This window comes from Rana temporaria, chromosome 4 (genome assembly GCF_905171775.1).
Source record: "Rana temporaria chromosome 4, aRanTem1.1, whole genome shotgun sequence".
NCBI lineage: Eukaryota > Metazoa > Chordata > Amphibia > Anura > Ranidae > Rana > Rana temporaria.
Genome location: NC_053492.1, coordinates 340,072,775 through 340,099,899, shown reverse-complemented (window position 1 = coordinate 340,099,899; position 27,125 = coordinate 340,072,775). Strand labels below are relative to the sequence as shown.

General features: G+C 43.6%; 1 protein-coding gene across 2 annotated transcripts in view; it reads right to left on the bottom strand.

Annotated features, from left to right (window-relative positions):
* SOS1 (SOS Ras/Rac guanine nucleotide exchange factor 1) overlaps positions 1 to 27,125 on the bottom strand; it is a 412,587-nt gene that overhangs the window by 103,869 nt on the left and 281,593 nt on the right. For both annotated transcript variants that reach the window (XM_040350763.1, XM_040350764.1), the window contains 4 exons: positions 24,450 to 24,531; positions 19,119 to 19,241; positions 4,357 to 4,460; positions 3,219 to 3,441 (listed from right to left, as the gene is read on the bottom strand). In XM_040350763.1, coding sequence (XP_040206697.1) covers positions 3,219 to 3,441; positions 4,357 to 4,460; positions 19,119 to 19,241; positions 24,450 to 24,531 — 532 coding nt within the window. The remainder of the gene's footprint in view (positions 1 to 3,218; positions 3,442 to 4,356; positions 4,461 to 19,118; positions 19,242 to 24,449; positions 24,532 to 27,125) is intronic.

The following is a 27,125-nucleotide window of genomic DNA, read 5'->3' as shown; positions in this document are numbered from 1 at the left end:
GGGGCGGGGCAAAACCACGCCTCCATGTCTCAATGGACACACAGAGCAGTAGCTCTTGTGGGGGCACTCGATAGAAGGAAGGGACCCAAGAATAAGAGGATACGGGCTACTCTGTGCAAAACTACTGCACAGGGCAGGTAAGTACAAGATGTTTGTTATTTTTAAAGTAAAAAAAAAAAAGCAAGACTTTAGTATCACTTCATCAACTGCTGTAAAGGGAGAGATATATATATATATATATATATATATATATATATATATATATATATATATATATATATATAGTGACAGGAAGTCAGGTTAATCTGTGGGTGTTGTCACAGACAGGAGATACATTTCTGCCTTGTTTAGACAATATACCAATTATTATCAGGTGTCGGCTGCAGAAGCAGCCAGAAAGATTTAAGGGCGTTGAAAAACTTCAGCTGTTCAGAATGAGGCAATCAAGGCCTCTATAAGTAATCCAGAGGATTACTACTGATTGCTGCATCCTGAGGCTTTCTGAGTGGAGGAGAGCAGTGAGCAGAAATACTTCTGAAGAGGTGAGGTGCTGTTGATTTTTCTGTGTGATAAAAATAAAAAAGAGACTATTGTTTTCTGATGTAGGACCAGCAGTGTCTGCCCAGCACTAGGCTGTGCCAGACTCCATAGGTTCCTGTGTGGTGAAGGTAGACGCCCCAAGTGGCCAGAGTTTATTTTATGTTTGACAGCAAGATGGAAGAATAAACCAAATTCTTTGTTTTCAACCGTCTTCGGCTGTTTCTCTGTATTGTTCCGTGTGTAGTGAACCCATCCAGGGGGTCACACACCCCCGCTACCGAGCTAACCCCTTACAATATATATATATATATATATATATATATATATATATATATAAAAAATAGAATGTATACACACCATGTAACTGCTTATTTTTAACTCTTTATTGGATACAAAAGTACCGGTAACTCTCCAGATACCAGTGTCATGTGAGCCACTAAATGTCAGTTCCTTTAGAATGTTTAACGGACAGCATGCTACTGCTGATTACAATATTTGACTCACCAGGATTCAGTTGACCAAACATACTTTAGTATAGCATGGGAATCTCTCTTTATGTAGTCAGCCAAACAGTAGTGAGAGGGAGGGTTTTTTGACTTTACTACTGTGGCATTGAGCTTTCACCACCGGGACAACACTGCTTGCCTTTGGATAATTGTGAGAGGTGCATTCATTTGCCATTTTACCTGTGAGTTAATTGAGGTATGGTAATAAAGCGTTTATACATTTTTACAGTGAGCACCATGGTTTGTCATTTTTATTTCTGAGCCTGAAGATTAGATGTTTTATGTGGATGCTTGACCGAGGCAGAAGTTGTGCTGGGCTGTTTAGTCGCACAGACAAGCCTGTTCTTTAACCACTTCAGCCCCAGAAGAATTTACCCCCTTCCTGGCCAGAGCACTTTTTGCGATATGGCACTGCGTCACTTTAACTGAAAATTGCACGGTTGTGCGACGTTGCAACCAAACAAAATTGACGTCCATTTTTCCCCCACAAATAGAGGTTTCTTTTGGTGGTATTTGACCACCTCTGCAGGGTTTTATTTTGTGCTATAAACAAAAAAAGTGCAACAATTTTGAAAAAAAAGGCAATATTGTTTACTTTTTGCTATAATAAATATCCCCCAAAAATATAAAAAACATATTTTTTCCCTCAGTTTAGGCCGATACATATTCTTCTACATATTTTTGATTAAAAAAAAACGCAATAAGCGTATATTTATTGGTTTGTGTCTACAAAATAGGAAAATAGAGGATACATTTATGGTATTTTTTTTATTATTAGTAATGGTGGCGATCTGCGATTTTTATTGTGACTGCGACATTATGGCGGACACATTGGACACTATTTTGGGACCATTGTCATTTATACAGCGATCAGTGCTATAAAAATGCACTGATTACTGTGTAAATGACTCTGGCAGGGAAGGGGTTAAACACTAGGGGGCGATCAAGGGATTAAGTGTGTCCTAGGGAGTGATTCTAACTGTGGGGCTGGTCTCACTAGAACATGACAGAGATCACTGCTCACGGTGACAGGGAGCAGTAGATCACTGTCATGTTGATAGGCAGAACAGGGAAATGCCTTGTTTACATAGGCATCTCCCCGTTCTGCAGCTCTGCGACAGGATCGCAGGACACAGGCGGACATCAAGTCTGCAGGGGGCCCGCGTGCACGGTCACAGAGTACGCCCACTAAGCCGTGATTTACAGGGGACATACCTGTACGCCCATTTGCACAGCCGTGCCATCGTATATTGTTGTGCGCTGGTCGGCAAGTGGTTAACCTTGATCCTGGTCGCCTTTGGGTCATGGTGCATGACGCATCCTTATTTGACCTGTGTAAGGAAGGTCAATCAGGTGGGGAGCATTTATCCTTTGGTGTTGGTGAAGGTTTTCTTCCTTGGGAACAAATCACCTTGAATAGTGATTTTTTATTTTTGTTTGCACATTTATATGGGGACTTACTTTGGACATTGGGGTTGATTTATTAAAGACAAATAATCTGTGCACCGCAAGTGCAGTTGCTCTAGATCTGTGGAGAACATGCAAGGAAAATAAAAAAAAATGCATTTTTGCTTGCACATGATTGGATGATAGAAATCAGCAGAGCTTCCTCTTGTAGTGCACAGTATATTTGCCTTTAGGAAATCAACCTCATTGTGTCATATATTAATTTATTATATTTATTATTTGTGCAATAAATTAACACGTTGATGAAATCTCACTATCTTTAATGAATACAGCACAATTTTGGAATGTTCATAATTTTTATTAGCACTTTATGAGTTTGCATGGTCGGTGGATAGCGCAGCAGGTCTTTTCAAACAGTAGCAGTGATTAAAAGTTGGCCATACATGTACATATCATGAACTTGAGAGAATGTACCCGCATCTTTAGCATATTTGGCTATACATATGCATGTGTACATTGGTGTGATCTGGTCATTTGACAACGGCTGACAAAATATTGGCTTTTTGTCCAATAACAATCATTGCTTCAGTAGTTTGGAACTGAGACTTAGGATGTGTTAGATCTTTATCAGTGGGTTTTCTAGATCACATTGGCTGACTTGTAGCTTTTCATACTGCATTAATAATGTGTGATTCAGGATTTGACTTTTCTACTGAAACCATGTAATTTTGGATATCAAAAAAAAAATTCATTATGAAATAGTACCTGTAGAGATCAGATTCTAATAAAGTCAGCTGACGAGCTATTTCAATAGGATGTAATGTAAGAAGGTCAAAGGTTTCTATCTGTCCAGGCCTACTTATGTGCCATTCAATGGGAGGTGGCAAACTTTCAAATGTTATATTGTGGCTAGGTCCATTGGCTTGCGCCTGTTTTTTTCGTAGGATGATCTTCGTGATGGATTCCACCCATTTTTTCATAGCTTTTCCTATAAAAATATAAGTGTAACATCAGAATGGATTTTAGTTTTTAACCTCTGTCATTTAAAAAAAAAAGAAAAAGCCACCATATAAGCAAAACCAATGTCATTTTTACTGTTAGAAAGCATAAACATACAGTTTTTTAAATTTCCCTTAACCTTTTCTGGCCCAAACCCAACGTTCCTTTAATTGGATCTGTATACCCGGGAGTGGGAAGGATTGGTGATCATGTGACCACTGTCACATGAACAGGAGCCAGTCCTGCTGGCAACTAATTATTGGTAGCTCGGGCTCTGTGCAGGGAGCATGCTATTAGCACCTCAGCACAGCTGTCCAGTGACACATATTTGTGGTGTGTGGGCATTAAAGCCCACCCTTTACCTGACTCTCCTGTAGTCCAAGGGAGGGGGCGAGCATGACACTCCACACCAGGGAGCAAGCCTCGCATTACTGTGTGGAGTTACAGACAGAAGAACAGGAAGTGAGGATTTCTCAGAAGAAATAAGGACATTTAAAAGCAAAATCGAAGGATGAGGTAAGTGAAGGAGGACTGCACTAAGGTAAAGGAAGCTATTTAGGGGAAAAAATGTACCTTTACAACCCCTTTAACAAGCCCTTAAAAAAATGCACTCTATTACTGCTAAACAGTCACAAGAAACATAAATAAGGCCCAAGAACATTTTTTTTCAGTACATTTAAAGAGCTCTCTATGTGCCCTCACAAAAACAGAGATTTTTTATTTTATTTGTGTCCCAGTAACAAATTTGTTAATAGGATAGGAAATTAGAAGTACGGTAACTGCCTAACAGAGAGCATTAATACTGACAAGTACTTTAAACACAAGAAGAATGTAAAAACTGCCCAGCAACTAGATTGCCAGTAAATGTGAACCCATGTTTAGAAATGTAGACACAAGGCCATACCTCTGACTGTTCCTATAAATTCTTCTAAACGCACCAATAGGTCTGCATCTCGTTCAAAGTCATAGAAGTGATGTTCTACCCAGTGTCGACAAACATTTAGCACTCTGAAAACAAACAGAATTGACTGTGTAAATAGTATAACCTGATAGAATGTCCTTTGACAGTTGGATATCTACAATGATACAATTCTGCAAAAGTTCACAGGACAAAAGTTAATTTACTGGTGTGTTATACAAGAGTGGAGAAAAAAAAATATTATATATACATACACAGCCATGTGCAACAAAGGAAAAAAAAACAAAACATTTTATTTCTTCTGCATCTTAGGGTTAGTTCACGTGTGTGTTGATTATGACAAATAAAGCAACTTTCATTAATGCACCTATAGCATTTTTTACGTGCTTTGAAGCATTGAAAAAGCATCGAAAATGCTTGTTAAAGCGGATCTCCACTCTAAAGTGGAGTCCCGCTGATCGGCACCCTCCCCCCCTCCGGTGTCACATTTGACACCTTTCAGGGGGGAGGGGGGTGCAGATACCTGTCTACAGACAGGTATCTGCACCCACTTCCGGCCCTACGATGCGGGAAAAAGACGGGTTTTTCCCTTGCTTCCCGTCCGTCCCCCGTTGTATGCTGGGAACACTCGGCTCCCAGCACACAGCGGGAGCCAATCGGCGGGCGCAGCGCGACTCGCGCATGCGCCGTAGGGAACCGGGCAGTGAAGCCGGAGCGCTTCACTTCCTGGTTCCCTCACCGTGGATGGAGGGGGGAGCAGCAGGGTGACGAGCGATCGGCTCGTCATCTGCTGCGATCGGCGCTGGACTCCAGGACAGGTAAGTGTCCTTATATTAAAAGTCAGCAGCTGCAGTATTTGTAGCTGCTGGCTTTTAATATATTTTTTTAGTGGCACATCCGCTTTAAATGCCCAATGAAAGTGTTGTTTTTCTAATGGGAAGTGCTTAAAGGGGAGGTGTGGTTATCTTGTGGTGTGATCGCAGCCATTTTGGTAAATTCTCTGCAAGTTATGTGTTCATATACTTTAATCTTCTAAAGGGCCGCACACATGGGCCGAATATCAGGCGGCATAATCTGGTTCAATAGAAACCGGATGACATCCAGCCCGTGTGTACTACAGTTGGTCCGACAGAAGCCAGACGTTTGCATGGCTTCTGTCGAAAGGGCATGACTGAAAAAGTTCTGCCAATTGCCATCCAATTGGAAGATGACACTGACCGTTGTGTTATGGGGGGTGGGGGGCACCCCCCCAGTCAGAACACTCTGGGGCAGATCTACAGAGATCTGCACCCACGCAGCGTATCAGAGATACGCTACGCCGCCGTAACTTACTTGTCCTTGGTTCAAATCCATAAAGATTTTGCGCCGTAAGTTACGGCGGCGTAGTCTATCTCTGGCGGCGTAACGGCGCGTAATTCAAATCGGCGATTAGGGGGCGTGTTTCATTTAAATTAAGCGTGTCCCCGCGCCGAATGAACTGTGCATGCGCCGTCCCTAAATTTCCCGCTGTGCATTGCGCTAAATGACGTCGCAAGGACGTAATTTTTTTAAACATAGACGTGAATTACGTCCATCCCGATTCACAGACAACTCAGGCAAACAAAAAAAAAATATCAAAATAAACGTGGGAACGACGGCCATACTTAACATGGCAGGTCTAACTGTACGCCACGAAACAGCAGCTTTAACTATACGCCGGAAAAAGCCGACTAGAGACGACGTAAAAGAATGCGACGGCCGCTCGTACGTTCGTGGATCGTCGGAAATAGCTAATTTGCATACTCAACGCGGAAAACGACGTGAACGCCACCCAGCGGACACCGAAAAATTGCATCTTAGATCCTAAGGCGTACAAAGCCGCACGCCTGTCGGATCTAACCCAGATGCCGTTGTATCTTGTTTTGAGGATTCAAAACAAAGATACGACGCGGGAAATTTGAAAGTACGCCGGCGTATCAGTAGATACGCCGGCGTACTCTCTATGTGGATCTGCCCCAATAGCTCAGAGGGGAAAATCGCTGAACTAACCGCATAGTTAGTACAACTGCTCCTCGCAAGCGCTTCAGTTTTTTTTCCTTCAGCCCACTGGGTAGTGCGTACTAGGCTTTAGAATAATACCTGCTTGGTGACTTGTTAGATGCTGTTCCACTTCTTCTATGGGTAATGATACATTATTAGCAATCATGACACTTGCCCGCACTATCTTTTCCATGTACAGACACTTGCTGGTGAGGTTTTTAGCTGCCACAAAAAGCTTTGCTACAGTAAAATAATGCTCAATGTTTCTGCTCCTGCCTGGCACTGAAAGCATTGCCAGCTGGCTTGATGCTTGTGCCTGCACATGGAAGCAAATGGTTTCACCACTTGAGCTGCTCTGTACTAACAAGAAGTGGGTGTAGTTCTCTTTTATTTTCCAATGCATTCTGGGACACAGGAAACTCCACCGTCTCTCCCCCAGAACCCAGCTAACACTTCTTAAATTTATACAAAAAGAAAGGGGCAGTGCTATGACATTAAATAAGCGTTTCTTCTGTAAAATGCAGATTTTGACCTGCTTTTTTAAATTTTTTATAAGAGATCATGGTCATTTGGTCATTTGGTGATTGAGCACTTTTTATATTCGAGTCACCTGTGGTGTCATGGAAGGACTGAAAATTTTTCACATCAGTGGTGTGATATGAAGGAGGACCAATATAATGAGAGAATATAAGACACTTGATCACATACTACACTTTATATGTATGGCTTTTAGTTATCACATGAGCACATCAATGTGTTTTTGTATGATTGTTTTTTTAGCGTACATTTAATGTCATAGCGCTGCCTGCTATTAAGGTGCACTTTGAGGCGGCAGCTGGTATATTTGGTTGGGGTTTTTCTGCTCATTTGTATACTTATTTGATTTCAGATAGCACAGGAGTACACTGCTAGCATCATTAGATTTCACACTTTATAAATGCTTTACTCACACACCGTAAATGCTATAGGTGCACTGAAGGTGCCGTTTTGACGCGTTACCATTGAAATTAATGAAAGCGGCTGACAAGTGTCGATGCCTCAAAAAAAAAAAAAAAAAAAGGCCTCATGAAAATAACATGCTGCTTCATTTTTAACACAACGCAAAGCTACCGCTTCTGTGTGTACTGCACTGTGTAGTGTCCATTGTAATTTTTTGTTTTTTAAACTGTTTATTTATAACAGAGAAACCGATCCACAGGGACCACAACAGCAGCAAGGTAACATCAACATAGATACTGACATAGAAACATACATTCCCCAGTGGGATAGTACAGTTAAATGGGACCGCTACACAGGTGTCCGTGTGAAAGTGGGCCTTGTTCGGTTCCGCGGTAGTCCCAATTCTATGCTTATATGGTATAGGAAATATGGGGGATGTAAATAAGCCAAGATCCTTAGGTCTGTGGATTCAGCCTCTCCTCTAGTTTTCCTTTTATCATACAGAAAAACTTCAAGAAAGAAAAAAAAGAAAAGAGAAGAAGGGGGGGGGGGCCTAGTACCCCCAGAGAGGAAGAGTCTGGAGCGATCCCAAGCAGAGGAGGGGGGGAGGAATAGTGAAAGGGGAACCAGGTAAAGGTACAGGTGTAACGGGTGTGAATTTGGGTGAACTCCATTGAAAGCTTATAATCTCAGCAGAGCGTCTCAGCAACTCTGAGTCTAGGGTCGCAGTCATTTAATAGGAGAGAAGGGTGGCGACGCCAGTTATCAATTATTCAAATCGGTTCCCCTAAGGGTTTGTCCTTCATTGGAATATTTAAATATATTCCATAGCTGTTAGGTCCTGGATTACGCCTCCTGCCTTTGTTGCCTAGTGTGAATCAAATCCTCCAATCGGCTAATATCATTGACTCTATGGAGCCATTGGGCAATAGTCGGTGGGTTCCGGGACTCCATTGTAATATTTATGGCAGGCATAGAAGGGAGGTTATGAAGCTGGAAAAATGCTGCCTAAATGCCACCTAACAGGGTATTAACACACGTTAATGAGCCCTTAATGTACTGTTTGAAAACAGAATGTTAGGAGTAAGGATGAGCTCCGGCGTGTTCGCATAGAACATGTGCGGAGCCCGCCAGGAAGTCGGCACCCGCGCTGCGCCAATCACAGCCAGGCAGACATTTCCCGATCTCTGCAGCCGAGCATCGGGAAATGTCTGCCTGGCTGTGATTAGAGCAGCGCGGGTGCCGACATCCTGGCGGGCTCCGCACGTGTTTTATGCGAACACGCCGGAGCTCATCCTTAGTTAGGAGTTCCAAATATTCCTCTTGCAAAACAAAGTAAAACCAGATATTTGAAATATCACAAAAGAAAGAAAACTGGTATATAATCCATAACATTATGTTTATTATACCAACTGATTACCAAGAGAAACAGCTGTACAAAGGAAATAAGATAGGATGAAGGAAAAACCACAGTCTAGATGAGAGTAGTAGATGACATGCAGTGTTGTGTTTTTATATACATGTTGTCCAGCATGGTCATTCACAACACTACAAGCCTGCTTTTACTAAAGTAGCACTAGCTTTCAGGAGCAAGTAACGTATAGTGTTGCAGGAGTCAGTAGTATATTCACCCTAGTGCACAGCAACCCATATGATAAATTCCACCCCCCCCCCACCTTTATTCAAAGCGCAGCAGTGACCACTTTGAGGTGTTTTGACAACATACACACACTCTTGCATACATACATACATACACACACACACATCTCGAACATACATGCACATAGACAAAAATAAACTTTCCTGTTGAGTGCAGGACAGGTTTACAGAACAGCATCCTAGGGAGGCCGAGCTGGTCGAGACTTGGAAGACGATACAGCCTCCCCTGTTTATTTATAACAGAGAAACCGATCCACAGGGACCACAACAGCAGCAAGGTAACATCAACATAGATACTGACATAGAAACATACATTCCCCAGTGGGATAGTACAGTTAAATGGGACCGCTACACAGGTGTCCGTGTGAAAGTGGGCCTTGTTCGGTTCCGCGGTAGTCCCAATTCTATGCTTATATGGTATAGGAAATATGGGGGATGTAAATAAGCCAAGATCCTTAAGTCTGTGGATTCAGCCTCTCCTCTAGTTTTCCTTTTATCATACAGAAAAAACTTCAAGAAAGAAAAAAAAGAAAAGAGAAGAAGGGGGGGGGGGGGCCTAGTACCCCCAGAGAGGAAGAGTCTGGAGCGATCCCAAGCAGAGGAGGGGGGGAGGAATAGTGAAAGGGGAACCAGGTAAAGGTACAGGTGTAACGGGTGTGAATTTGGGTGAACTCCATTGAAAGCTTATAATCTCAGCAGAGCGTCTCAGCAACTCTGAGTCTAGGGTCGCAGTCATTTAATAGGAGAGAAGGGTGGCGACGCCAGTTATCAATTATTCAAATCGGTTCCCCTAAGGGTTTGTCCTTCATTGGAATATTTAAATATATTCCATAGCTGTTAGGTCCTGGATTACGCCTCCTGCCTTTGTTGCCTAGTGTGAATCAAATCCTCCAATCGGCTAATATCATTGACTCTATGGAGCCATTGGGCAATAGTCGGTGGGTTCCGGGACTCCATTGTAATATTTATGGCAGGCATAGAAGGGAGGTTATGAAGCTGGAAAAATGCTGCCTAAATGCCACCTAACAGGGTATTAACACACGTTAATGAGCCCTTAATGTACTGTTTGAAAACAGAATGTTAGGAGTAAGGATGAGCTCCGGCGTGTTCGCATAGAACATGTGCGGAGCCCGCCAGGAAGTCGGCACCCGCGCTGCGCCAATCACAGCCAGGCAGACATTTCCCGATCTCTGCAGCCGAGCATCGGGAAATGTCTGCCTGGCTGTGATTAGAGCAGCGCGGGTGCCGACATCCTGGCGGGCTCCGCACGTGTTTTATGCGAACACGCCGGAGCTCATCCTTAGTTAGGAGTTCCAAATATTCCTCTTGCAAAACAAAGTAAAACCAGATATTTGAAATATCACAAAAGAAAGAAAACTGGTATATAATCCATAACATTATGTTTATTATACCAACTGATTACCAAGAGAAACAGCTGTACAAAGGAAATAAGATAGGATGAAGGAAAAACCACAGTCTAGATGAGAGTAGTAGATGACATGCAGTGTTGTGTTTTTATATACATGTTGTCCAGCATGGTCATTCACAACACTACAAGCCTGCTTTTACTAAAGTAGCACTAGCTTTCAGGAGCAAGGAACGTATAGTGTTGCAGGAGTCAGTAGTATATTCACCCTAGTGCACAGCAACCCATATGATAAATTCCACCCCCCCCCACCTTTATTCAAAGCGCAGCAGTGACCACTTTGAGGTGTTTTGACAACATACACACACTCTTGCATACATACATACATACACACACACACATCTCGAACATACATGCACATAGACAAAAATAAACTTTCCTGTTGAGTGCAGGACAGGTTTACAGAACAGCATCCTAGGGAGGCCGAGCTGGTCGAGACTTGGAAGACGATACAGCCTCCCCTCAATCGTTTTTTCTGTTTATGCTGGTCTGGGACACAAGTTTTGGAGATTGCTGGGAAAGGCAGTGTTTGGTGGCAGCACATTTAATGACAGCTAGGACAGTTCCTCCTGTATCTGATGCTATGGAGTGCCCCCCCCCCCCCCCGGTCTGTTGTCCAAGACTGTAGGATCCAACCAGAGGTTTGTGCTTAACTTTACTACAATAGCAGTATTACTTACTGATCTCCCCAAAAGGAGCAAGTCCACCCTGGTGAATTAGTAATAAGATGACAGAGAGAGCTTTTCAAAAGCCAAAGGCAGTATTGTGTAAGGGACCAGTGCTAACCACCCCCAACCGTCAAATATTTTTTGCACACACAAATGCCTCTGATATTGGCCTGGGAGCAGACTAAACCCAAAAAATTTATAGGGAAGAACATCCAATAGTATACCTCAGCCGGCAACGAACACCTGTAGAGAACTATTCAAAAGTGGAAAGGGAATGTCTGGCCACTGGAATTATTGAGGTACTACCATTTGGGCAGACAGTTCCGACTGATAACAGACTATTCTCCAATACAGCAAATGGCTATGAACAATGCAAGGGTCATAAGACTTTATGAAGAAATGCTGATGGACTGGAATGCTTTAACCTTTTGTTGGCAAAACTCGCACTGTCCCAAAGGCAGAGAGAGAGGGGGGTGAGGCACTGGCTGTCAAGAGTGTGGACGGTGTGTGTGTCACCTAGGTTTCTGGCATACACATGGTAAAGGGCATCCAAATGACTGACAGGGAGAAAAATAAGATTTTAGACTTGCCATTAAAATCTTTTTCTTGAAGTTTATTGAGAAATACAGGAATGTTAGGGTTTCTTTAAAAGTTGGTGCATACTTCCACCTACAGGGGGTTGGGACATGGCAAAATCTTTTTAAGCCAGACCCCATATAACCCCACTTTCAACTATGATGCTTCAGTTTTTTGAGCAAGTAGTTTAAAAACCAATAACACAGAGGGCAGAATTTTACCTCAAACGCTAATCTCTTAAAGAAATTAGAATGAATGTCAGAGCCATCACAACATAAAACATAATAATAACTAAAAATAAATTAGGAGAAAAGAAATTAAGGGTACTAAGCCTGAATCCTTCTTAAAGGCCAAGTTCAGCTTCATCAACATGTTACACCCATATTAAGGGTCAGTGCTGTGAGCAGGGTCCAGAACTGATGGGGTACACATAAGTGTCAGGTTCTTACTAAGAAAACAGAACAAACCAATTTTTTACTGCTTTGTAGGCCAAGAGGTCTCTCAGGTGAGGGATAGAACTGAGGAGATGTGAGCACAGCAACAGGTGCAATAATCCATAATAGCAAAGGGCTCCTCTGCAGGAAGGAGTTCACGTTTGAGTGGGAAACTATTCCTAAAAAAAAGCTTTTATCAGATTTAGAATCCAAATAAACTTGAGTAGATGCACAATGGGATACAGAATTACCAGAAAGATGAGAAAGGGCAGCTGAAGGAGGTGCCCAATTGAAAAGAATACAGTGGAAAGCTACAAGAGGAAACCTGAGCATCTAAACCTTGATAAGGTAAATTTACCAAGAGACCAAGTAGCATGAACAAAAATGTCCCAACTTGCAGAGGGGGCGTGGGCACCTTCATGAAAAAGCTTGAGCAAATGAGACAGAGGGCATCTGGTTCTAAGATCTGCTGCTTGAGCGGGATGTAGACTCTGGTCCTCTAAATCTTATTACTGAAGTAGTAGATAATGGCTAGGGTTCCTTCACCCCACCTACGGAACTCCTGCCTTGAGGCAGACACACACACACAGTGCAACCAGCAGTAGAATAAAAAATTCCACTGTCAAGGGCAGATCCAACAAGATGCCCTAAAAGGGTAAGTAAATCAGAACTTTCTTAGGCATATCCTCAACATCCCAGGCACAAAACTAAAGTTCCCTACACATATGAGCAGACATCACCACCATGCAAGACACAAGCCTAGAAAGGCTACTTCAGTGAGGATTGACCCATTAAAAAATAGGTCCAAAGTGAGGTAAAACCTATTACAAACCTGATACAAAGGCAAACAGATGATGAGGGACGCAGGTGGCTGGAGGTAACCAAGTTAATTTGGGCAAGCAGTGGAAAGAAACCTGAAAACAGATTATTTCAGATATGCTTCTTAAGCAGAAGCAGCAGTGGTATAGTTCTTCATGTAGGATGAATGGCGGGACCAACATTCCACTAAGCGGATTACAGGCTTAAAGTGCTGGCAAACCTCAGACATGAAATGTGAACAAAGCATATCCCCTGTATAGTTTGTACTTCTCTAAATTAAGAGAACCAAGTGTCATTTCTGTCTGCTGCTTCATTCCTCTGCTATTAGCATGAATCACTTCTGACAAGTTTTCCTGATGCCAAAAAAAAAGTGACATTGGAGGGAGCTTCAGCTGATTGACAGCCTCAGCTCTGTTCCTGTGTGAAGGAGGGTTGTGTCTCTTCCCTCCAATCAGCTGTTTGAGCTCTCCTCAACAGGTGTTTAAATCGATTTCCACATCATTCAAACTCTAGAAAAGTTTTGCCTTTAGACAAGCTGTTAAAGCCAGAGACTGAAAAGCAGGATGGTGGACTGGATCATCCAGAAGGGCCCTCGGAGTGTCTGCTAGGTGTCTGAGTACAGGTGAAACTCGAAAAATTTGAATATTGTGCAAATTTATTTCACTAATGCAACTTGCAAAGATGAAACTAATATATGAGACAGATCAAGCCGTGATTTGTCATAATTGTGATGATTATGGCTTACAGCTCATGAAAACCCCAAATCCACAATCTCAGAAAATTAGAATATTGTGAAAAGGTGCAATATTCTAGGCTCAAATAGGTAGATTCACAAAGAGTTAGGCCGGCTTATCAGTAGATAAGCCGGCCTAACTCTGAATCTACGCCGGCGTTTGTTTAAGCGTATGCTCAAACAGAGATACGCTTGAAGGGTCACTAAAGGAAAATTTTTTTTTTGCTGAAATGACTGTTTACAGGGCATAGAGACATAATAGTTAACTGATTCCTTTTAAAAATTATTAAAAATTGATAAAAAAACAATCATATAATGTGCCTGCAGTGTAGTTTCGTTTTTGCTGTTGTTTGCTGGTTCTCTGATGTACAGAGAGCCACTAGAGGGCAGTCAGCCAATAGAGGGCAGTGATACTTTGTCTAAAACTCCTCAGCACCAATCCAGTTTCGTTTTACACACAATAATCACATTAGTGACCACCGTGAGAAATCTCCCAGCACTGTGGTTATCAGGAAACAGGCAACCAGGAAGTGTCCAAAACAGAGAGGATTTACAGCAACATGAAAGCAAAAACGAACAATGAGGACATGAAACCAGGACTGCAGCAAGGTAAAGGAAGCTATTTAGCTAAAAAAAAAAATTCCTTTAGTGACCCTTTAAACAAAGCTAAGATAGGACGGCTTGCGCCGTTCTATCTTAGCTTGCAATTTTTTGGATGGCCGCTAGGTGGCGCTTCCATTGCGGCCGGCGTAGATTATGTAAATGAGCTTTTACGCCGATTCCCGAACGTACGCGAGCCTGCCGCAGTCGATTAACGTTGTTTCCGTAAAAGGCCTTAGGCGGCCTAAAGTTATTCCACCTATGAAGTGGAATAACAATGTTAAAGTATGGCCGCCGTTCCCGCCGCAAGGTTCGAATTTTTTTACGTCGTTTGCGCAAGTCGTCTGCGAATCGGGAGTTACGTCGTTTACGTACACATCAAAATCAATAGGCCCGTACGGCGTCCTTAGCCGCAATGCGCACTGGGAAGTGTAGGCGCCCGGCGCATGCGCAGTAGCTAAAAACGTAAAAAAACGTGAGGTCAAGCCTCATTTCCATACAACACGCCCCCCTCCAACCAATTTGAATTAGGCGCCCTTACGCCCGCTCGTTTGAGGCTACGCCGCCGTAGATTAGCAGGTAAGTAGATTGAAAATCACTACTAGCCTAGTTAATTTACGGCGGTGTAGCCTTAAAGGAGTTCTCTGACCTAAAACTTTTAACCCCCGCTGTGCCCGGGCTGTAAAATAATAGAAAATAAACTGTCACTTACCTGCCTACGATCCCCCGTTGTTCCGATATCGCCGTCGCGTTCTCCGGTCCCGGTCTCTTCCGCTTCCTGTGTGTCGGTGACTCATAGTGCGCTCAGCCTATCAGTGGCCGCGACGGGACATTGCTGCGGCCGCTGATAGGCTGAGCGCACTATGAGTCACCGACACACAGGAAGCGGAAGGGGCCCGGGACCGGAGAACGGGACGGCGATATCGGAACAACGGGGGATCGTAGGCAGGTAAGTGACAGTTTATTTTCTATTTTTTTACAGCCCGGGAACAGCGGGGGTTAAAAGTTTTAGGTCAGAGAACTCCTTTAACAGGCTAGGCCGCCCTAAAGTTAGTCCAATCTCTCTGAATCTACCTAAAAGTGTCCCACTCTAATCAGCTAATTAAGCCATAACACCTGCAAAGGGTTTCTGAGCCTTTAACCACTTAAGCCCGGGACCATATTGCTGGTCAAAGACCAGGCCACTTTTTGCGATTTGGCACTGCGTCACTTTAATTGACAATTGTGCGACGTGGCTCCCAAACAAAATTGGCGTCCTTTTTTTCCCACAAATAGAGCTTTCTTTTGGTGATATTTGACCACCTCTGCGGTTTTTATTTTTTGCGCTATAAACAAAAATAGAGCGACAATTTTGAAAAAAAATAATATTTTTTACTTTCTGCTGTAATAAATATCCCACAAAAATATATAAAAAAAAATTTTTTTTTCCTCAGTTTAGGCCGATACATATTCTTCTACATATTTTTTGTAAAAAAAAAAAAAAAGCGTTTATTGATTGGTTTGCGCAAAAGTTATAGCGTTTACAAAATAGGGTATAGTTTTATGGCATTTTTATTCATATTGTTTTTTTTTTACTAGTAATGGCGGCGATCAGCGATTTTTATCGGTACTGCGACATTATGGCAGACACTTCGTAAACTTTTGACACATTTTTGGGACCAGTGCTATAAAAATGCATTGATTATTATAAAAATGCCACTGCCAGGGAAGGGGTTAACACTAGGGGGCGAGGAAGGGGTTAAGTATGTTCCCTGGGTGTGTTCTAACTGAAGGGGGGGTGGACTGACTTGGGGAAATGACTGATCGCTGTTCATACATTGCATGAACAGACGATCAGGCATTTCTCTCCCTGACAGGACCGGGAGCTGAGTGTTTACACACACAGCTCCCGGTTCTCGCTCTGTAACGAGCGATCGCCCGGCGGTGATCACACCCGGGCACGCGCGTCAGCGTCCCTATTGGCTGAATGGCGAGATGAGTTAGATCTACGTGATCTCGCCCAGCAGAGCCAACCTGCTGCCGTATAACTGCGGCGGCTGGTCGGCAAGCAGTTAAATGGTCTCTCAGTCTGGTTCAGTAGGAATCACAATCATGGGAAAGACTGCTGACCTGACAGTTCTGCATAAAACCATCATTGACACCCTCCATAAGGAGGGAAAGCCTCAAAAGGTAATTGCAAAAGAAGTTGGATGTTACCAAAGTGCTGTATCAAAGCACATTAATAGAAAGTTATGCGGGAGGGAAAAGTGTGGAAGAAAAAGGTGCACAAGCAGCAGGGATGACCGCAGCCTGGAGAGGATTGTCAGAAAAAGGCTATTCAAAAGTGTTGGGGACTTTCACAAGGAGTGGACTGAAGCTGGAGTCAGTGCATCAAGAGCCACCACACACAGACGGATCCTGGATATGTGCTTCAAATGTCGTATTCCTCTTGTGAAGCCACTCCTGAACAACAAACAATGTCAGAAGCGTCTTACCTGGGCTAAAGAAAAACAGATCTGGTCTGTTGCTCAGTGGTCCAAAGTCCTCTTTTCTGATGAGAGCAAATTTTGCATCTCATTTGGAAACCAAGGACCCAGAGTATGGAGGAAGAATGGAGAGGAACACACTGCAAGATGCTTGAAGTCTAGTGTGAAGTTTCCACAGTGTGTTGCTTTGGGGAGCCATGTCATCTTATGTACATATGCATGCTTATACTTTTCAGAAGTCCGGTATTGTTCTATGTACAATCCTTGTTTTATTAATTGCATGTAATATTCTAATTTTCTGAGATTGTGGATTTGGGGTTTTCATGAGCTATAAGCCATAATCATCACAATTATGACAAATCATGGCTTGACCTATCTTGCTTTGAATGCAATGAGTCTATCTCATATATTAGTTTCACCCTTAGTGAAATAAATGAACTTTTGCACGAGTTTCACCTGCATGTACAAGTACTGTGTCCTTCTGGGCAAGTGTGATAAGTATTACTTGAATGCTTCATCTCAATCCTGCGGAGCAGACGAGAGGCAGGCAGAAATATCAGGTGGAACTGGCCCCCTTAAAAGTGAGCAAAAAAGCCCTAAGAACGCAAGTTGAAGTGAAGAGATTCCTTAAAAGCTTTCTGCGTAGAGCTAAACTAATATTTTTATATACGGTATCTTACAAAAGTGAGTACACCCCTCACATTTTTAAAAATATTTTAATATATATTTTCAGATGACAACACTGAAGAAACACTGAAGAAATTACACTTTGATCGAAATAACTCAATACACAGCCATTATTGTCTAAACCGCTAGCAACAAAAGTGAGTACACCCTTAAATTAAAATGTCCAAATTAGGCCAAAATTGTCAATATATTGTGTGGCCACCATTACTTTCCAGCACTGCCTTAACCCTCTTGGGCATGGAATTCACCAGAGCTTCACAGGTTGCCACTGGGGTCCTCTTCCACTCCTCCATGATGACATCACGGAGATTGTGTATGTTAGAGACCTTGTGCTACTTCAGCTTCTGTTTGAGGATGCCCCACAGATGCTTAATAGGGTTTAGGTCTGGAGACATGCTCGGCCAGTCCATCACCTTTACCCTGTTTAGCAAGGCAGTGGTTGTCTTGGAGGTGTGTTTTGGGTCGTTATGATGGAATACTGCCCTACGGCCCAGTCTCCGAAGGGAGGGGGATCATGCTCTGTTTCAGTATGTCATAGTACATGTTGGCATTCAAGGATCCCTCAATGAACTGTAGCTCCCCAGTGTCGGCAGCACTCATGCAGTCCTAGACCATGACACTCCCACCACCATGCTTGACTGTAGGCAAGACAAACTTGTATTTGTAATCGTCACCTGGTTGCCACCACACACGCTTAACACCATCTGAACCAAATAAGTTAATCTTGGTCTCATCAGACCACAGGACATGGTTTCAGTAATCCATGTCCTTAGTCTGCTTCTCTTAAGCAAACTGCAGGCTTTCTTGTGCAATATCTTTAGAATAGGCTTCCTTCTGGGACAACAGCCATGCAGACCAATTTGATGCAGTGTGCAGCATATGGTCTGAGCACTGACAGGCTGACCCCCCCCCCACCCCTTTAACCTCTGCAGCAATGCTGGCAGCACTTATAAAATCTATTTCCCGAAGTCAACCTCTGAATATGACGCTGAGCAAGTGCACTCAGCTACTTTGGTCGATCATGTCGAGGTCTGTTCTGAGTGGAACCTATCCTGTTAAACCGCTGTATGGTCTTGGCCACCGTGCTGCAGCGCAGTTTCAGGGTCTTGGCAATCTTCTTATAGCCTATGTCAACTTTATGTAGAGCAAAATTTTTTTTTTCTTTGCCATGAGGTGCCATGTTGAACTTCCAGTAACCAGTATGAGAGATTGAGAGGTATAACACCAAATTTAACACACCTGCTCCCCATTCACACCTGAGACCTTATAACAATAACGAGCCACATGACGACGGGGAGGGAAAATGGCTAATTGGGCCTAATTTGGACATTTTCACTAAGGGGTGTATTCACTTTTGTTGCCAGTGGTTTAGACATTAATGGCTGTGTGTTGAGTTATTTTGAGGGGACAGCAAATTTACACTGTTATACAAGCTGTACACTCACTACTTTACATTGTAGCAATGTGTAATTTCTTCAGTGTTGTCACATGAAAAGATGAGGGGTGTACTCACTTTTGTGAGATACTGTATATATTTCCATGTTTTATGTACTTTGAATAAACACAAATCTGCGCTCCAACCCATTTATTTTTTGGATCAATATGTGTAGCGGTGTTTGGGAGCCCGTTGCATGTTTTCAAGCGCAGTTGTCTAGTGAATACAAAACTTGTGTGTGTTAGAATTTTTTTGTTGCCAATCAACATAGAAAAGGAAAATCATACCTTAGCTGTACAGGTTGTACATATTCTTTTCTAAATCTTTTTAACTCTGCACTAAGGGGTTGGTCTCCATTTTCCATGGCAATCCTGTCGGCTTCAGTTGGTTCAGGTTCTGGTATTTCAAACCTAAATACAAAACATGTTTATCATTTCAGGAGGGTTTATAAAAAAGTGTCTTTAATACACTAGTAAAACCACTTACACATTCCAGAGATTAGATATAGTTTTGACAAATCCAAATAAGACAAAGCTCACAGTTAGAGTCGGTTCACACTGCAGCGGCACAACGTCGGGGGCGACTCTGCAAGTCGTCCTAAGGACGACTTCAGAGGCGATTTGCAAAACGACTTCTGTATAGAAGTCAATGCAGGTCGCCCCGAGCCGCCCCCGAAGTCGTACAGGAACCTTTTTCTAAGTCTGAGCGACTTTCGTCACTCCTATTAGAACGGTTCCATTGCATTCAATGGGACGCGACTCGTCAGGCGGCTGAGCCGCCTGTCGTGTCGCCCCAGTGTGAACCGGGTCTTACAGAATTTTTATTTTAGAAACTTCAAATATTGCATTAACTGTACTGAAGAACTGTAGGTTATAGCCCTAACTGTTTAAAGAATAAGTGCAAATGAGGGTCATTTTGTTGGTCCTACACACGTTGCCTGGGTTGGTGGGCAAGTGTGAATGAAGGTTATTTTGTCGGCTCCACATATGTTGCCCGGTATGGTGTGCAAGTACACTACTAATTGTCTTTACACAATATACTTATAACTTTTATATGTACATTATCAAACCAGTTCGGGGCTTGCCAGCTCACGTTTCTTTTTCAATTTTATTTTTGAGGGTAGCACAATACATAGCGTTCTAATAAAAAACATTCTGAACTAGCAATATGCCCAATACAGAGAACACCCCAAAAAACATCAGTTTTGTAGCAAGCAGAGTCCTCAAAAAAAGAGGTGTGACCTCTGTGTCCCATGATGTATTCTAAAGAAAAGGATTTTACAGGTATGACAAAAAATTCCCATTTTCTTTTTCATACAACATCCACTCGATAAACGTTTGTGAATGTATGCCCTGAAGACCAGGTAGCAGCCTTACAAATCTGAGCCACAGATATTTGATGGCGAAAAGCCCAGGAGGTTCCTACACCCCTGGTAGACCGTAGGCCTGAATGACGAATTAATGGATCTAATTGGTAATGGAAGCTTTGGAAGCTGCTTGCCCCTTCTTGGGTCCCTTTGGTAAAACAAAAAAAAAAAACAAAAAAAAGAGTCTGATCCTCAGATCTCCGCAGATCTAGACAAATAAACCTTGACTGCCTGGACAACGTTCCAAAGAATGCAGTCGTCTCTCTTCTGCCGAACGAGGCTGAAAGAAAAAAGGCGGCAAAATAATGTCCTGATTTAAATGAAAGGCCACTAATTTTGGCAAAAAGGCTGGAATGGGTTGTAACATGACCCTGTCGTGGGGAAGGATAAAATATGGTTCTCTGCATGAAAGGGCTGCTAACTCCAACGCCCTTCTAGCCGAGGTGATAGCCATTAGGAAGGCCAGCTTGCATGACAGCAAGTCTAATGGAATTTCCTTAATAGGTTCAAATGGTTGTTTCTGTAATACAGAAAGTACCAAGTTCAAGTCCCAAGGACACGTCTGTGACCTAATAGGGGGAAGCAAATGAGTTGCCCCCTGCATAAAAATTTGGATCAGTGAATGGGAGGCGTTTGAAAGAATACCTTTTAGGGCCGAAACTTGACCTTTGATTGTACTCAAAGCCAGTTTGATTTCTACAGTTGACTGTAGAAAAAAAGAGAATTCTCCCAATAACATATTTTCGTGGATGCCATTTTTTTGGCTTCACACCAAGCAATATAAGTCTTCCAGACTTTATGAAAGCCTTTTCTAGTGACAGCCTTTCTAGCATTCACTAGGGTATCACTGGTTCCGAATTGCCTCAGTCAAATTTAGACTGTAAATTAGGGTGGAATATAGGACATTGAGACAGTAGGTCACGGCGCTGTGGAAGCATGATTGGTCTGTCTTTTGTCAGTCTGACAATCTCTGGTAACCAGGGACCTTCTGGGCCAGGCTGGTGCTACCAGAATGACTGGGACCCCCTTTCTCAATCCTCCGTAACAAAAGTGGAAGGAGAGGGATCAGAGGGAAAGCATAATCCAGGGAGTATTGGCTCCATGGAACTATCAGAGCATCTGCTCCAATTGTCAGAGGATCCCTTGTCCGAGAGACAAACTGTTATTGAATCTGGATGTCAGTAGGTCGACTTCTGGCCATCCCAAATGCTGGCAAATTTCCTGAAACACCTCTGGGTGTAGGGACCATTCCCCCGGGCAGATATGCTGGCGGCTGAGATCATCCGTCTTCCAGTTTTCTACTCCCGGGATATGGACTGCCACATTGGCACATATCTTTCTGCCCAGGCAAGAATGTAGTTCACCTCCTTTAGAACTGAACGACTCCTGGTACCGCCTTGGTGGTTTATATATGCCACAGTGGTGGCATTGTCGGACTGGACTGATAGGATAGTCCTGAAGTTTCAGCGTTCAGGAGTGTAGGGCCAGACGTACTGCCCATAATTCCAGGATGTTGATGGGCAGGATCTGTTCTGTTCCCGACCATCTCCCCTGGGCTGAGAGCCCGTCTAGGGTTGCTCCCCAGCCCGAGAGACTGGCATCTGTAAATCAGTACTTTTCAGGTTACTGGGAGAAAGAATTTTCCCTTTTGCAGGTTCTGATCTTGCAGCCACTAATTTAGGCTTAATGATGCCTGAGGAGATAAGCACATTGGATAATCCAGGGCTTTTCTTCCTCTGTTCCAAGCCAACTAAATGCTTTGTTGTAAGGGCCTGGAGTGGAGTTGGGCATAGGGCACTGCCTCGAAAGAGGATACCATCCTCCCTAGAAGGCTTATACAGAGCCGAATTGAGGTTGTCTGTTGCCCCTTATCTGCTGTACCTGATTCTTTAGGGCACAGATCCTTACTGGTGATGAAAATAGTCTTGCTTAGACCGTGTTTAGGATCAAACCTAGATACTTTAAATTCTGAGCCAGTCTCAAGTTCAACTTTTCAGTATTTGTGATCCAAAAGGGGTTTCACTTACCCATCCAGACGCAGGGCCACTTAGAAACTAAGGGCCCAATTTTCACCCTTCACGGTGAGTTCCAGTCACACGGGATCTTCAAGGACTGGGTACCCTTTCAGCTTTTAGGGTCCACTCCCCTGGACCTGTATACCACTCTGCAGGGTCCAGTGGCCAGAGGGAGCTTACAGGCAAAACCTTGCAGGATCAAGAGTCTTCTTTTGCGAGGCTCGGGTACCATTTATTTAGGCATAAAAGTATGTATTCAAATGGATCCGATCGGTCAATCCCTTGATTCATTTTAAGAACCATTTGTGGGAATAGAGACCCGGAGCTCAGAGAGCTCCAACAAACTGTGCCATTCACCTTGTAGACACTGGTAAAAAAATTATGTGCTTTCCATATGGGAGGGGTTATATAGGGAGGGGCACTTCCTGTCTAAAGATCTTTGATCTACCAGTGTCGTTCACCTGATGATGAAGTATAACCCAGCAGGTAATGAATATTAGCCTGACTCTGTGTCCCATGATGTATGAAAAAGAAATGCCATTTTAGGAGAAGGGAATATTTCATGGTATTTACAATTGTTTTACCATATAGTGTTTATGGGAAGACACAGCAGACTTCTAGGATGTCCAAAAGCATACCCTAACACACAAGGGAAAAAAATGTCACCAAAATCTGTATCATTGAACTCAAATGTATGACCGCACACTGTTACCAAAAAATAAAAAAATAAATAGATTGATGCGCTTCTGTTCAGCTCCGATTATGGCAGGGACTCTGTATTTATACATCTGTACCATTTAGTTCGTATGCCATGATTAGGCGCTACTGCATTGGCGGTCTCTCTTCCCTTTCTGCAGGTCTGTGGGAGTTGTCTTGAATTGATACAATAAAAAGGCTGGCTTTTTAATAGTGTGAGGTCATCTATTTTAATTGAAGTACACTATATCGTGCAGAGGCGAACTGAATCGACACCTGTACTGGATGTGGCAGTTTGATTGTGAACCCACCTGGAGTGGTGTTTTGTTCTGTGTCTGAAGTATGATTGTGTAGCAGAATTGCATAACTGCCTCTATGACCACAAGCCCAAAATTGGTATCGGCTAAAGGTTTGATATCTACAGGAAAATAACCTTGTAAAATGAGGACCAAGCAGTAGTTTTGCAAACCAAGAAAATAGATGCCTGGTGCTAAAAGGCCCAGGAAGCATGTACAGCTCGGGTAGAATGAGTAATGACAGTAAACAGTGCCTTCTATCACTTAACAGAATATACCTGGGGTAGAACCTGCCAAATCCAATGTGAAATATTGTCACTAGATCCAGAAAAATAAAATGCAGGCCATTATTACAGAATGGTGCAGTAGCAGGCAGGTTAATATTGACCGACCTCACAACGTTCCTTAGGATAAGAAGGAATTCATCAAAAAGAGGGTAGCACAATTTCCTCATAGTATAAAAAGCATGCGGTTGTACAAACAAAGTCTTCATTCATATGAAATGACAACACTACTTGTAAAGCCAGAAAAGGACGCAGTCACAAATTTGCCTTTTTCCTGTGGAGAATAAGGAAACGTGACTTAAAGGATAGAGTAGCCAGCCCCTACAGCCTCCAAATCAAAGCGATGACAACTGCAAAAGGCCTCAGAGGGCCTGTAAGGATAGACAGAACTAGATTAAGGTACCATAGAGCCTTGACAGGGGAGATAATGTTAGCAACGCCTTGTACTAAAGTTCAGAGCAGTGAACAGACTTCAAAGGTAAATTGAAACAGCGACTGCCAGTGTCAAACATTTGACCCTTGATGGTGCAGCCACTAGGAGGAGCAGTGCCTCTTAATTTGCTTAGTGCCCAACCACTGGGAGACAGGGTGTATACCCAGAGATCTGCTATTCCACTCAAAAAATTAAAGTAGTAACACCAACTCCACGAATTTCACTAAAGTGTTCTGCAATAATTAAACAATTGCAGCCATGACTATATACTACTGGAGAATATGGCTGAAATCGCATCAATAATCTCCAGTCAAATAACTAAATGTACCAAGATCTGCTGCACCGTATCTTCTCGTGCAACAAGCAAATGGTTCTCTAGAGTGGGCTCTGTAATTGAAGTAGTGAAACAATTCTATCCTACATGCATTAAAAGACACAGAGGTAGAGGCATAAAATACCCTTCCCACATCTAAAACCCAAGCCTGCCATTCAGACAGATCCAATATGCTGCTAGGAAATATCACTTACCTTTCTATGAGAAGGCTCAGAAGTTCCTGGGGTTTGCAGAATGATCTATATGTTGTAAGAAATGTTCGCACAAAGTTGGGGTCTGCAAAAACAGAATGTTACAGAAATAAGTCTACAGAGGACTTCCACTATGTATTAAAGTTAAAAACAGCAATGGCATCTGAAGGAAGCATGCAATACATTTTTTTTAAACATTTTTAATAAATTATATATATATATATATATATATATATATATATATATATACACACACACACACACACACACACATACATACACACATACATATATACATACACACACCTCCAAGGGGTCTTTAAAAAAATTCTGCACACATTCAGCTTGTATAATAGTGTAAATTTGCTGTCCCCTCAAAATAACTCAACACACAGTCATTAATGTCTAAACCGCTGGCAACAAAAGTGAGTACACCCATAAGTGAAAATGTCCAAATTGGGCCCAAAGTGTCAGGCTGAGGGATGTCTGTCTCTCTCAGCAGAAGGTGGGAGGTGGCTTGGGACGTTTTTCAGTAAGGGGGGCATGAGGCAGTCTAAGAGCCCATTCACACCTTGGCGTTTTGTCGCCTGTAGCGCGACGCTCACAAACGCCAGAGGGACCAAAATACATTAAAGTCTATGGGGATGGTTCACATCTGAACGCTGATGCGCCTGACGCCCATCGCCTGTAGCCAAAAAAAGTTCCGGACCCTTTTTTGTCTCGCGTATCGGGCGGTTTGGGCGTATTTGAGCGTTTCCATTTCCCATAGAAAGTAATGGAAACGCTCGATTCAAGCGACTTGCGCGACAACGGGCGTTTGCTACGGGCGTTTCGTCGCTTTAATCAATAGAACTTGTCGCCCATGCAGAAAATTAAAAAAATCTACCAACATAGCTACAAGTGATGAAAAGATGATAGTTTTTCCTATTGGCTAAAATAAAAAACGTCAAAGTACAAAAACGTCTGACAACGCTGTATGCAAACGCGCAAATAAGCATGAATACGCGCGACAAAACGCCGAAAAAAACGCCGAACGACCGACGCTCAGGTGTGAATGCAGCCTAAGGCTCCATTCACACCTAGGCGTTTTAACGCCTGAAGCGCGACGCTACAATACGCCGGAGGGTCGAAATTACATTAGTCTCTATGGAGACTGTTCACATCTCAACGCCGAACGCTGAAACGACGATCGCCTGAAGCTCAAACAAGTCCCAGCACTGAAGAGACCGAATCTGTCTGAGCTCTAAAATATTGATGGCAAGGAGGTATTCCTTGGTGATCAAATTCCCAGCACCAAGAGGGTATCAAGGTCTGTGTTCCAGCCTGACAGACTGGCATTGGTTATGAGAACTTTTTAAGTCCCTGGGGGAAAGGGTATCCCTGACTCCAGTGCTGGGTTGCAAATCCACCCCGTCTGCTTCAGGGGTGAGTACCTGTCACGGAAGCATGAATCAGACGTACAACAACAGATAAAAGAAATAGGAAGGCTTTATTAAAAACCAAACAGCAAGGTTAAAGTCCAAACGGATGATCAAACAGTCAGTAGAGTCTTCCACCGGAGCCAGGGTTCGATAGCCGGGAATGAGAGTCAGCCAAGCCGGAGTCCGTAACAAGAGAGAGGTGGTGAGACAAGCCGGGGATCAGGAGCCAGAAGGATCGTCCGTGGGAGCCGGGTCGGTAACCAAGAGCAGCAGCACAATCTAGGAGCATGTGTATACAAGAGGACCAAGCAAGAAACTGCAGCAACAGCCCTCCTATATATATGCAAGGCATTCAGCTCCTCCCAGTGGGAAGGAGGAGCCGCAGGGTGTGGTAAGTTTATAAGAACCCCAGGAAGCAAACATGGCCGCCAGCACATGTCAGATGTAAGAAGCCTGCAAAGAGGTAAGACCATGACAGTACCTCCCCCTCAAGGGCCCCTCCTCCGCGGCGCAAAAAACGGTTTCTGGGGGAAGCGCGCGTGGAAGGCTCGGAGCAAGACAGGAGCATGGACATCTGCGGAGGGAACCCAGGAACGCTCCTCTGGACCATAACCACGCCAGTGGACCAAAAACTGCACCCGACCGTGGACCAAGCGTGAGTCCAGGAAATCGCTCACCTCATATTCCTCATGATCGCCCACCTGGACCAGACGAGGCCGAGGAACCGAGGAGGTGAAACGATTGCACACCAGCGGTTTCAACAGGGAAACGTGAAACACATTGGAGACCCGCATGCCAGGTGGGAGCGCAAGGGCATAGGCAACCGGGTTCACCCTGCGAAGCACTCGGAAGGGACCAACAAAGCGAGGAGCCAGCTTAGGAGTTGGCACTCGAAGGTTGAGGTTGCGAGTGGACAACCATACACGGTCTCCGACCTGGTAGGAAGGAGCAGGCGCCCGTTTGCGATCAGCCTGGAGTTTCTGGCGCTGAGCGGAGACCTCAAGGGACCTCTGGATCTGTACCCAAGAAGCACGTAGAGCGGAAAGGTGATCCTCCACAGCCGGAATATCTTGGGGAGAGAATGACTCCGGTAACACGGCATGTTGGAACCCAGAATTGGCCATGAAGGGAGACGTCCCAGAGGAAGAGTTAACCGCCGTGTTCCTGGCAAACTCAGCCCATGGCAGAAGGTCAACCCAATTGTCTTGATGATCGGAGACATAGCAACGAAGAAATTGCTCCAGGGCCTGATTGGACC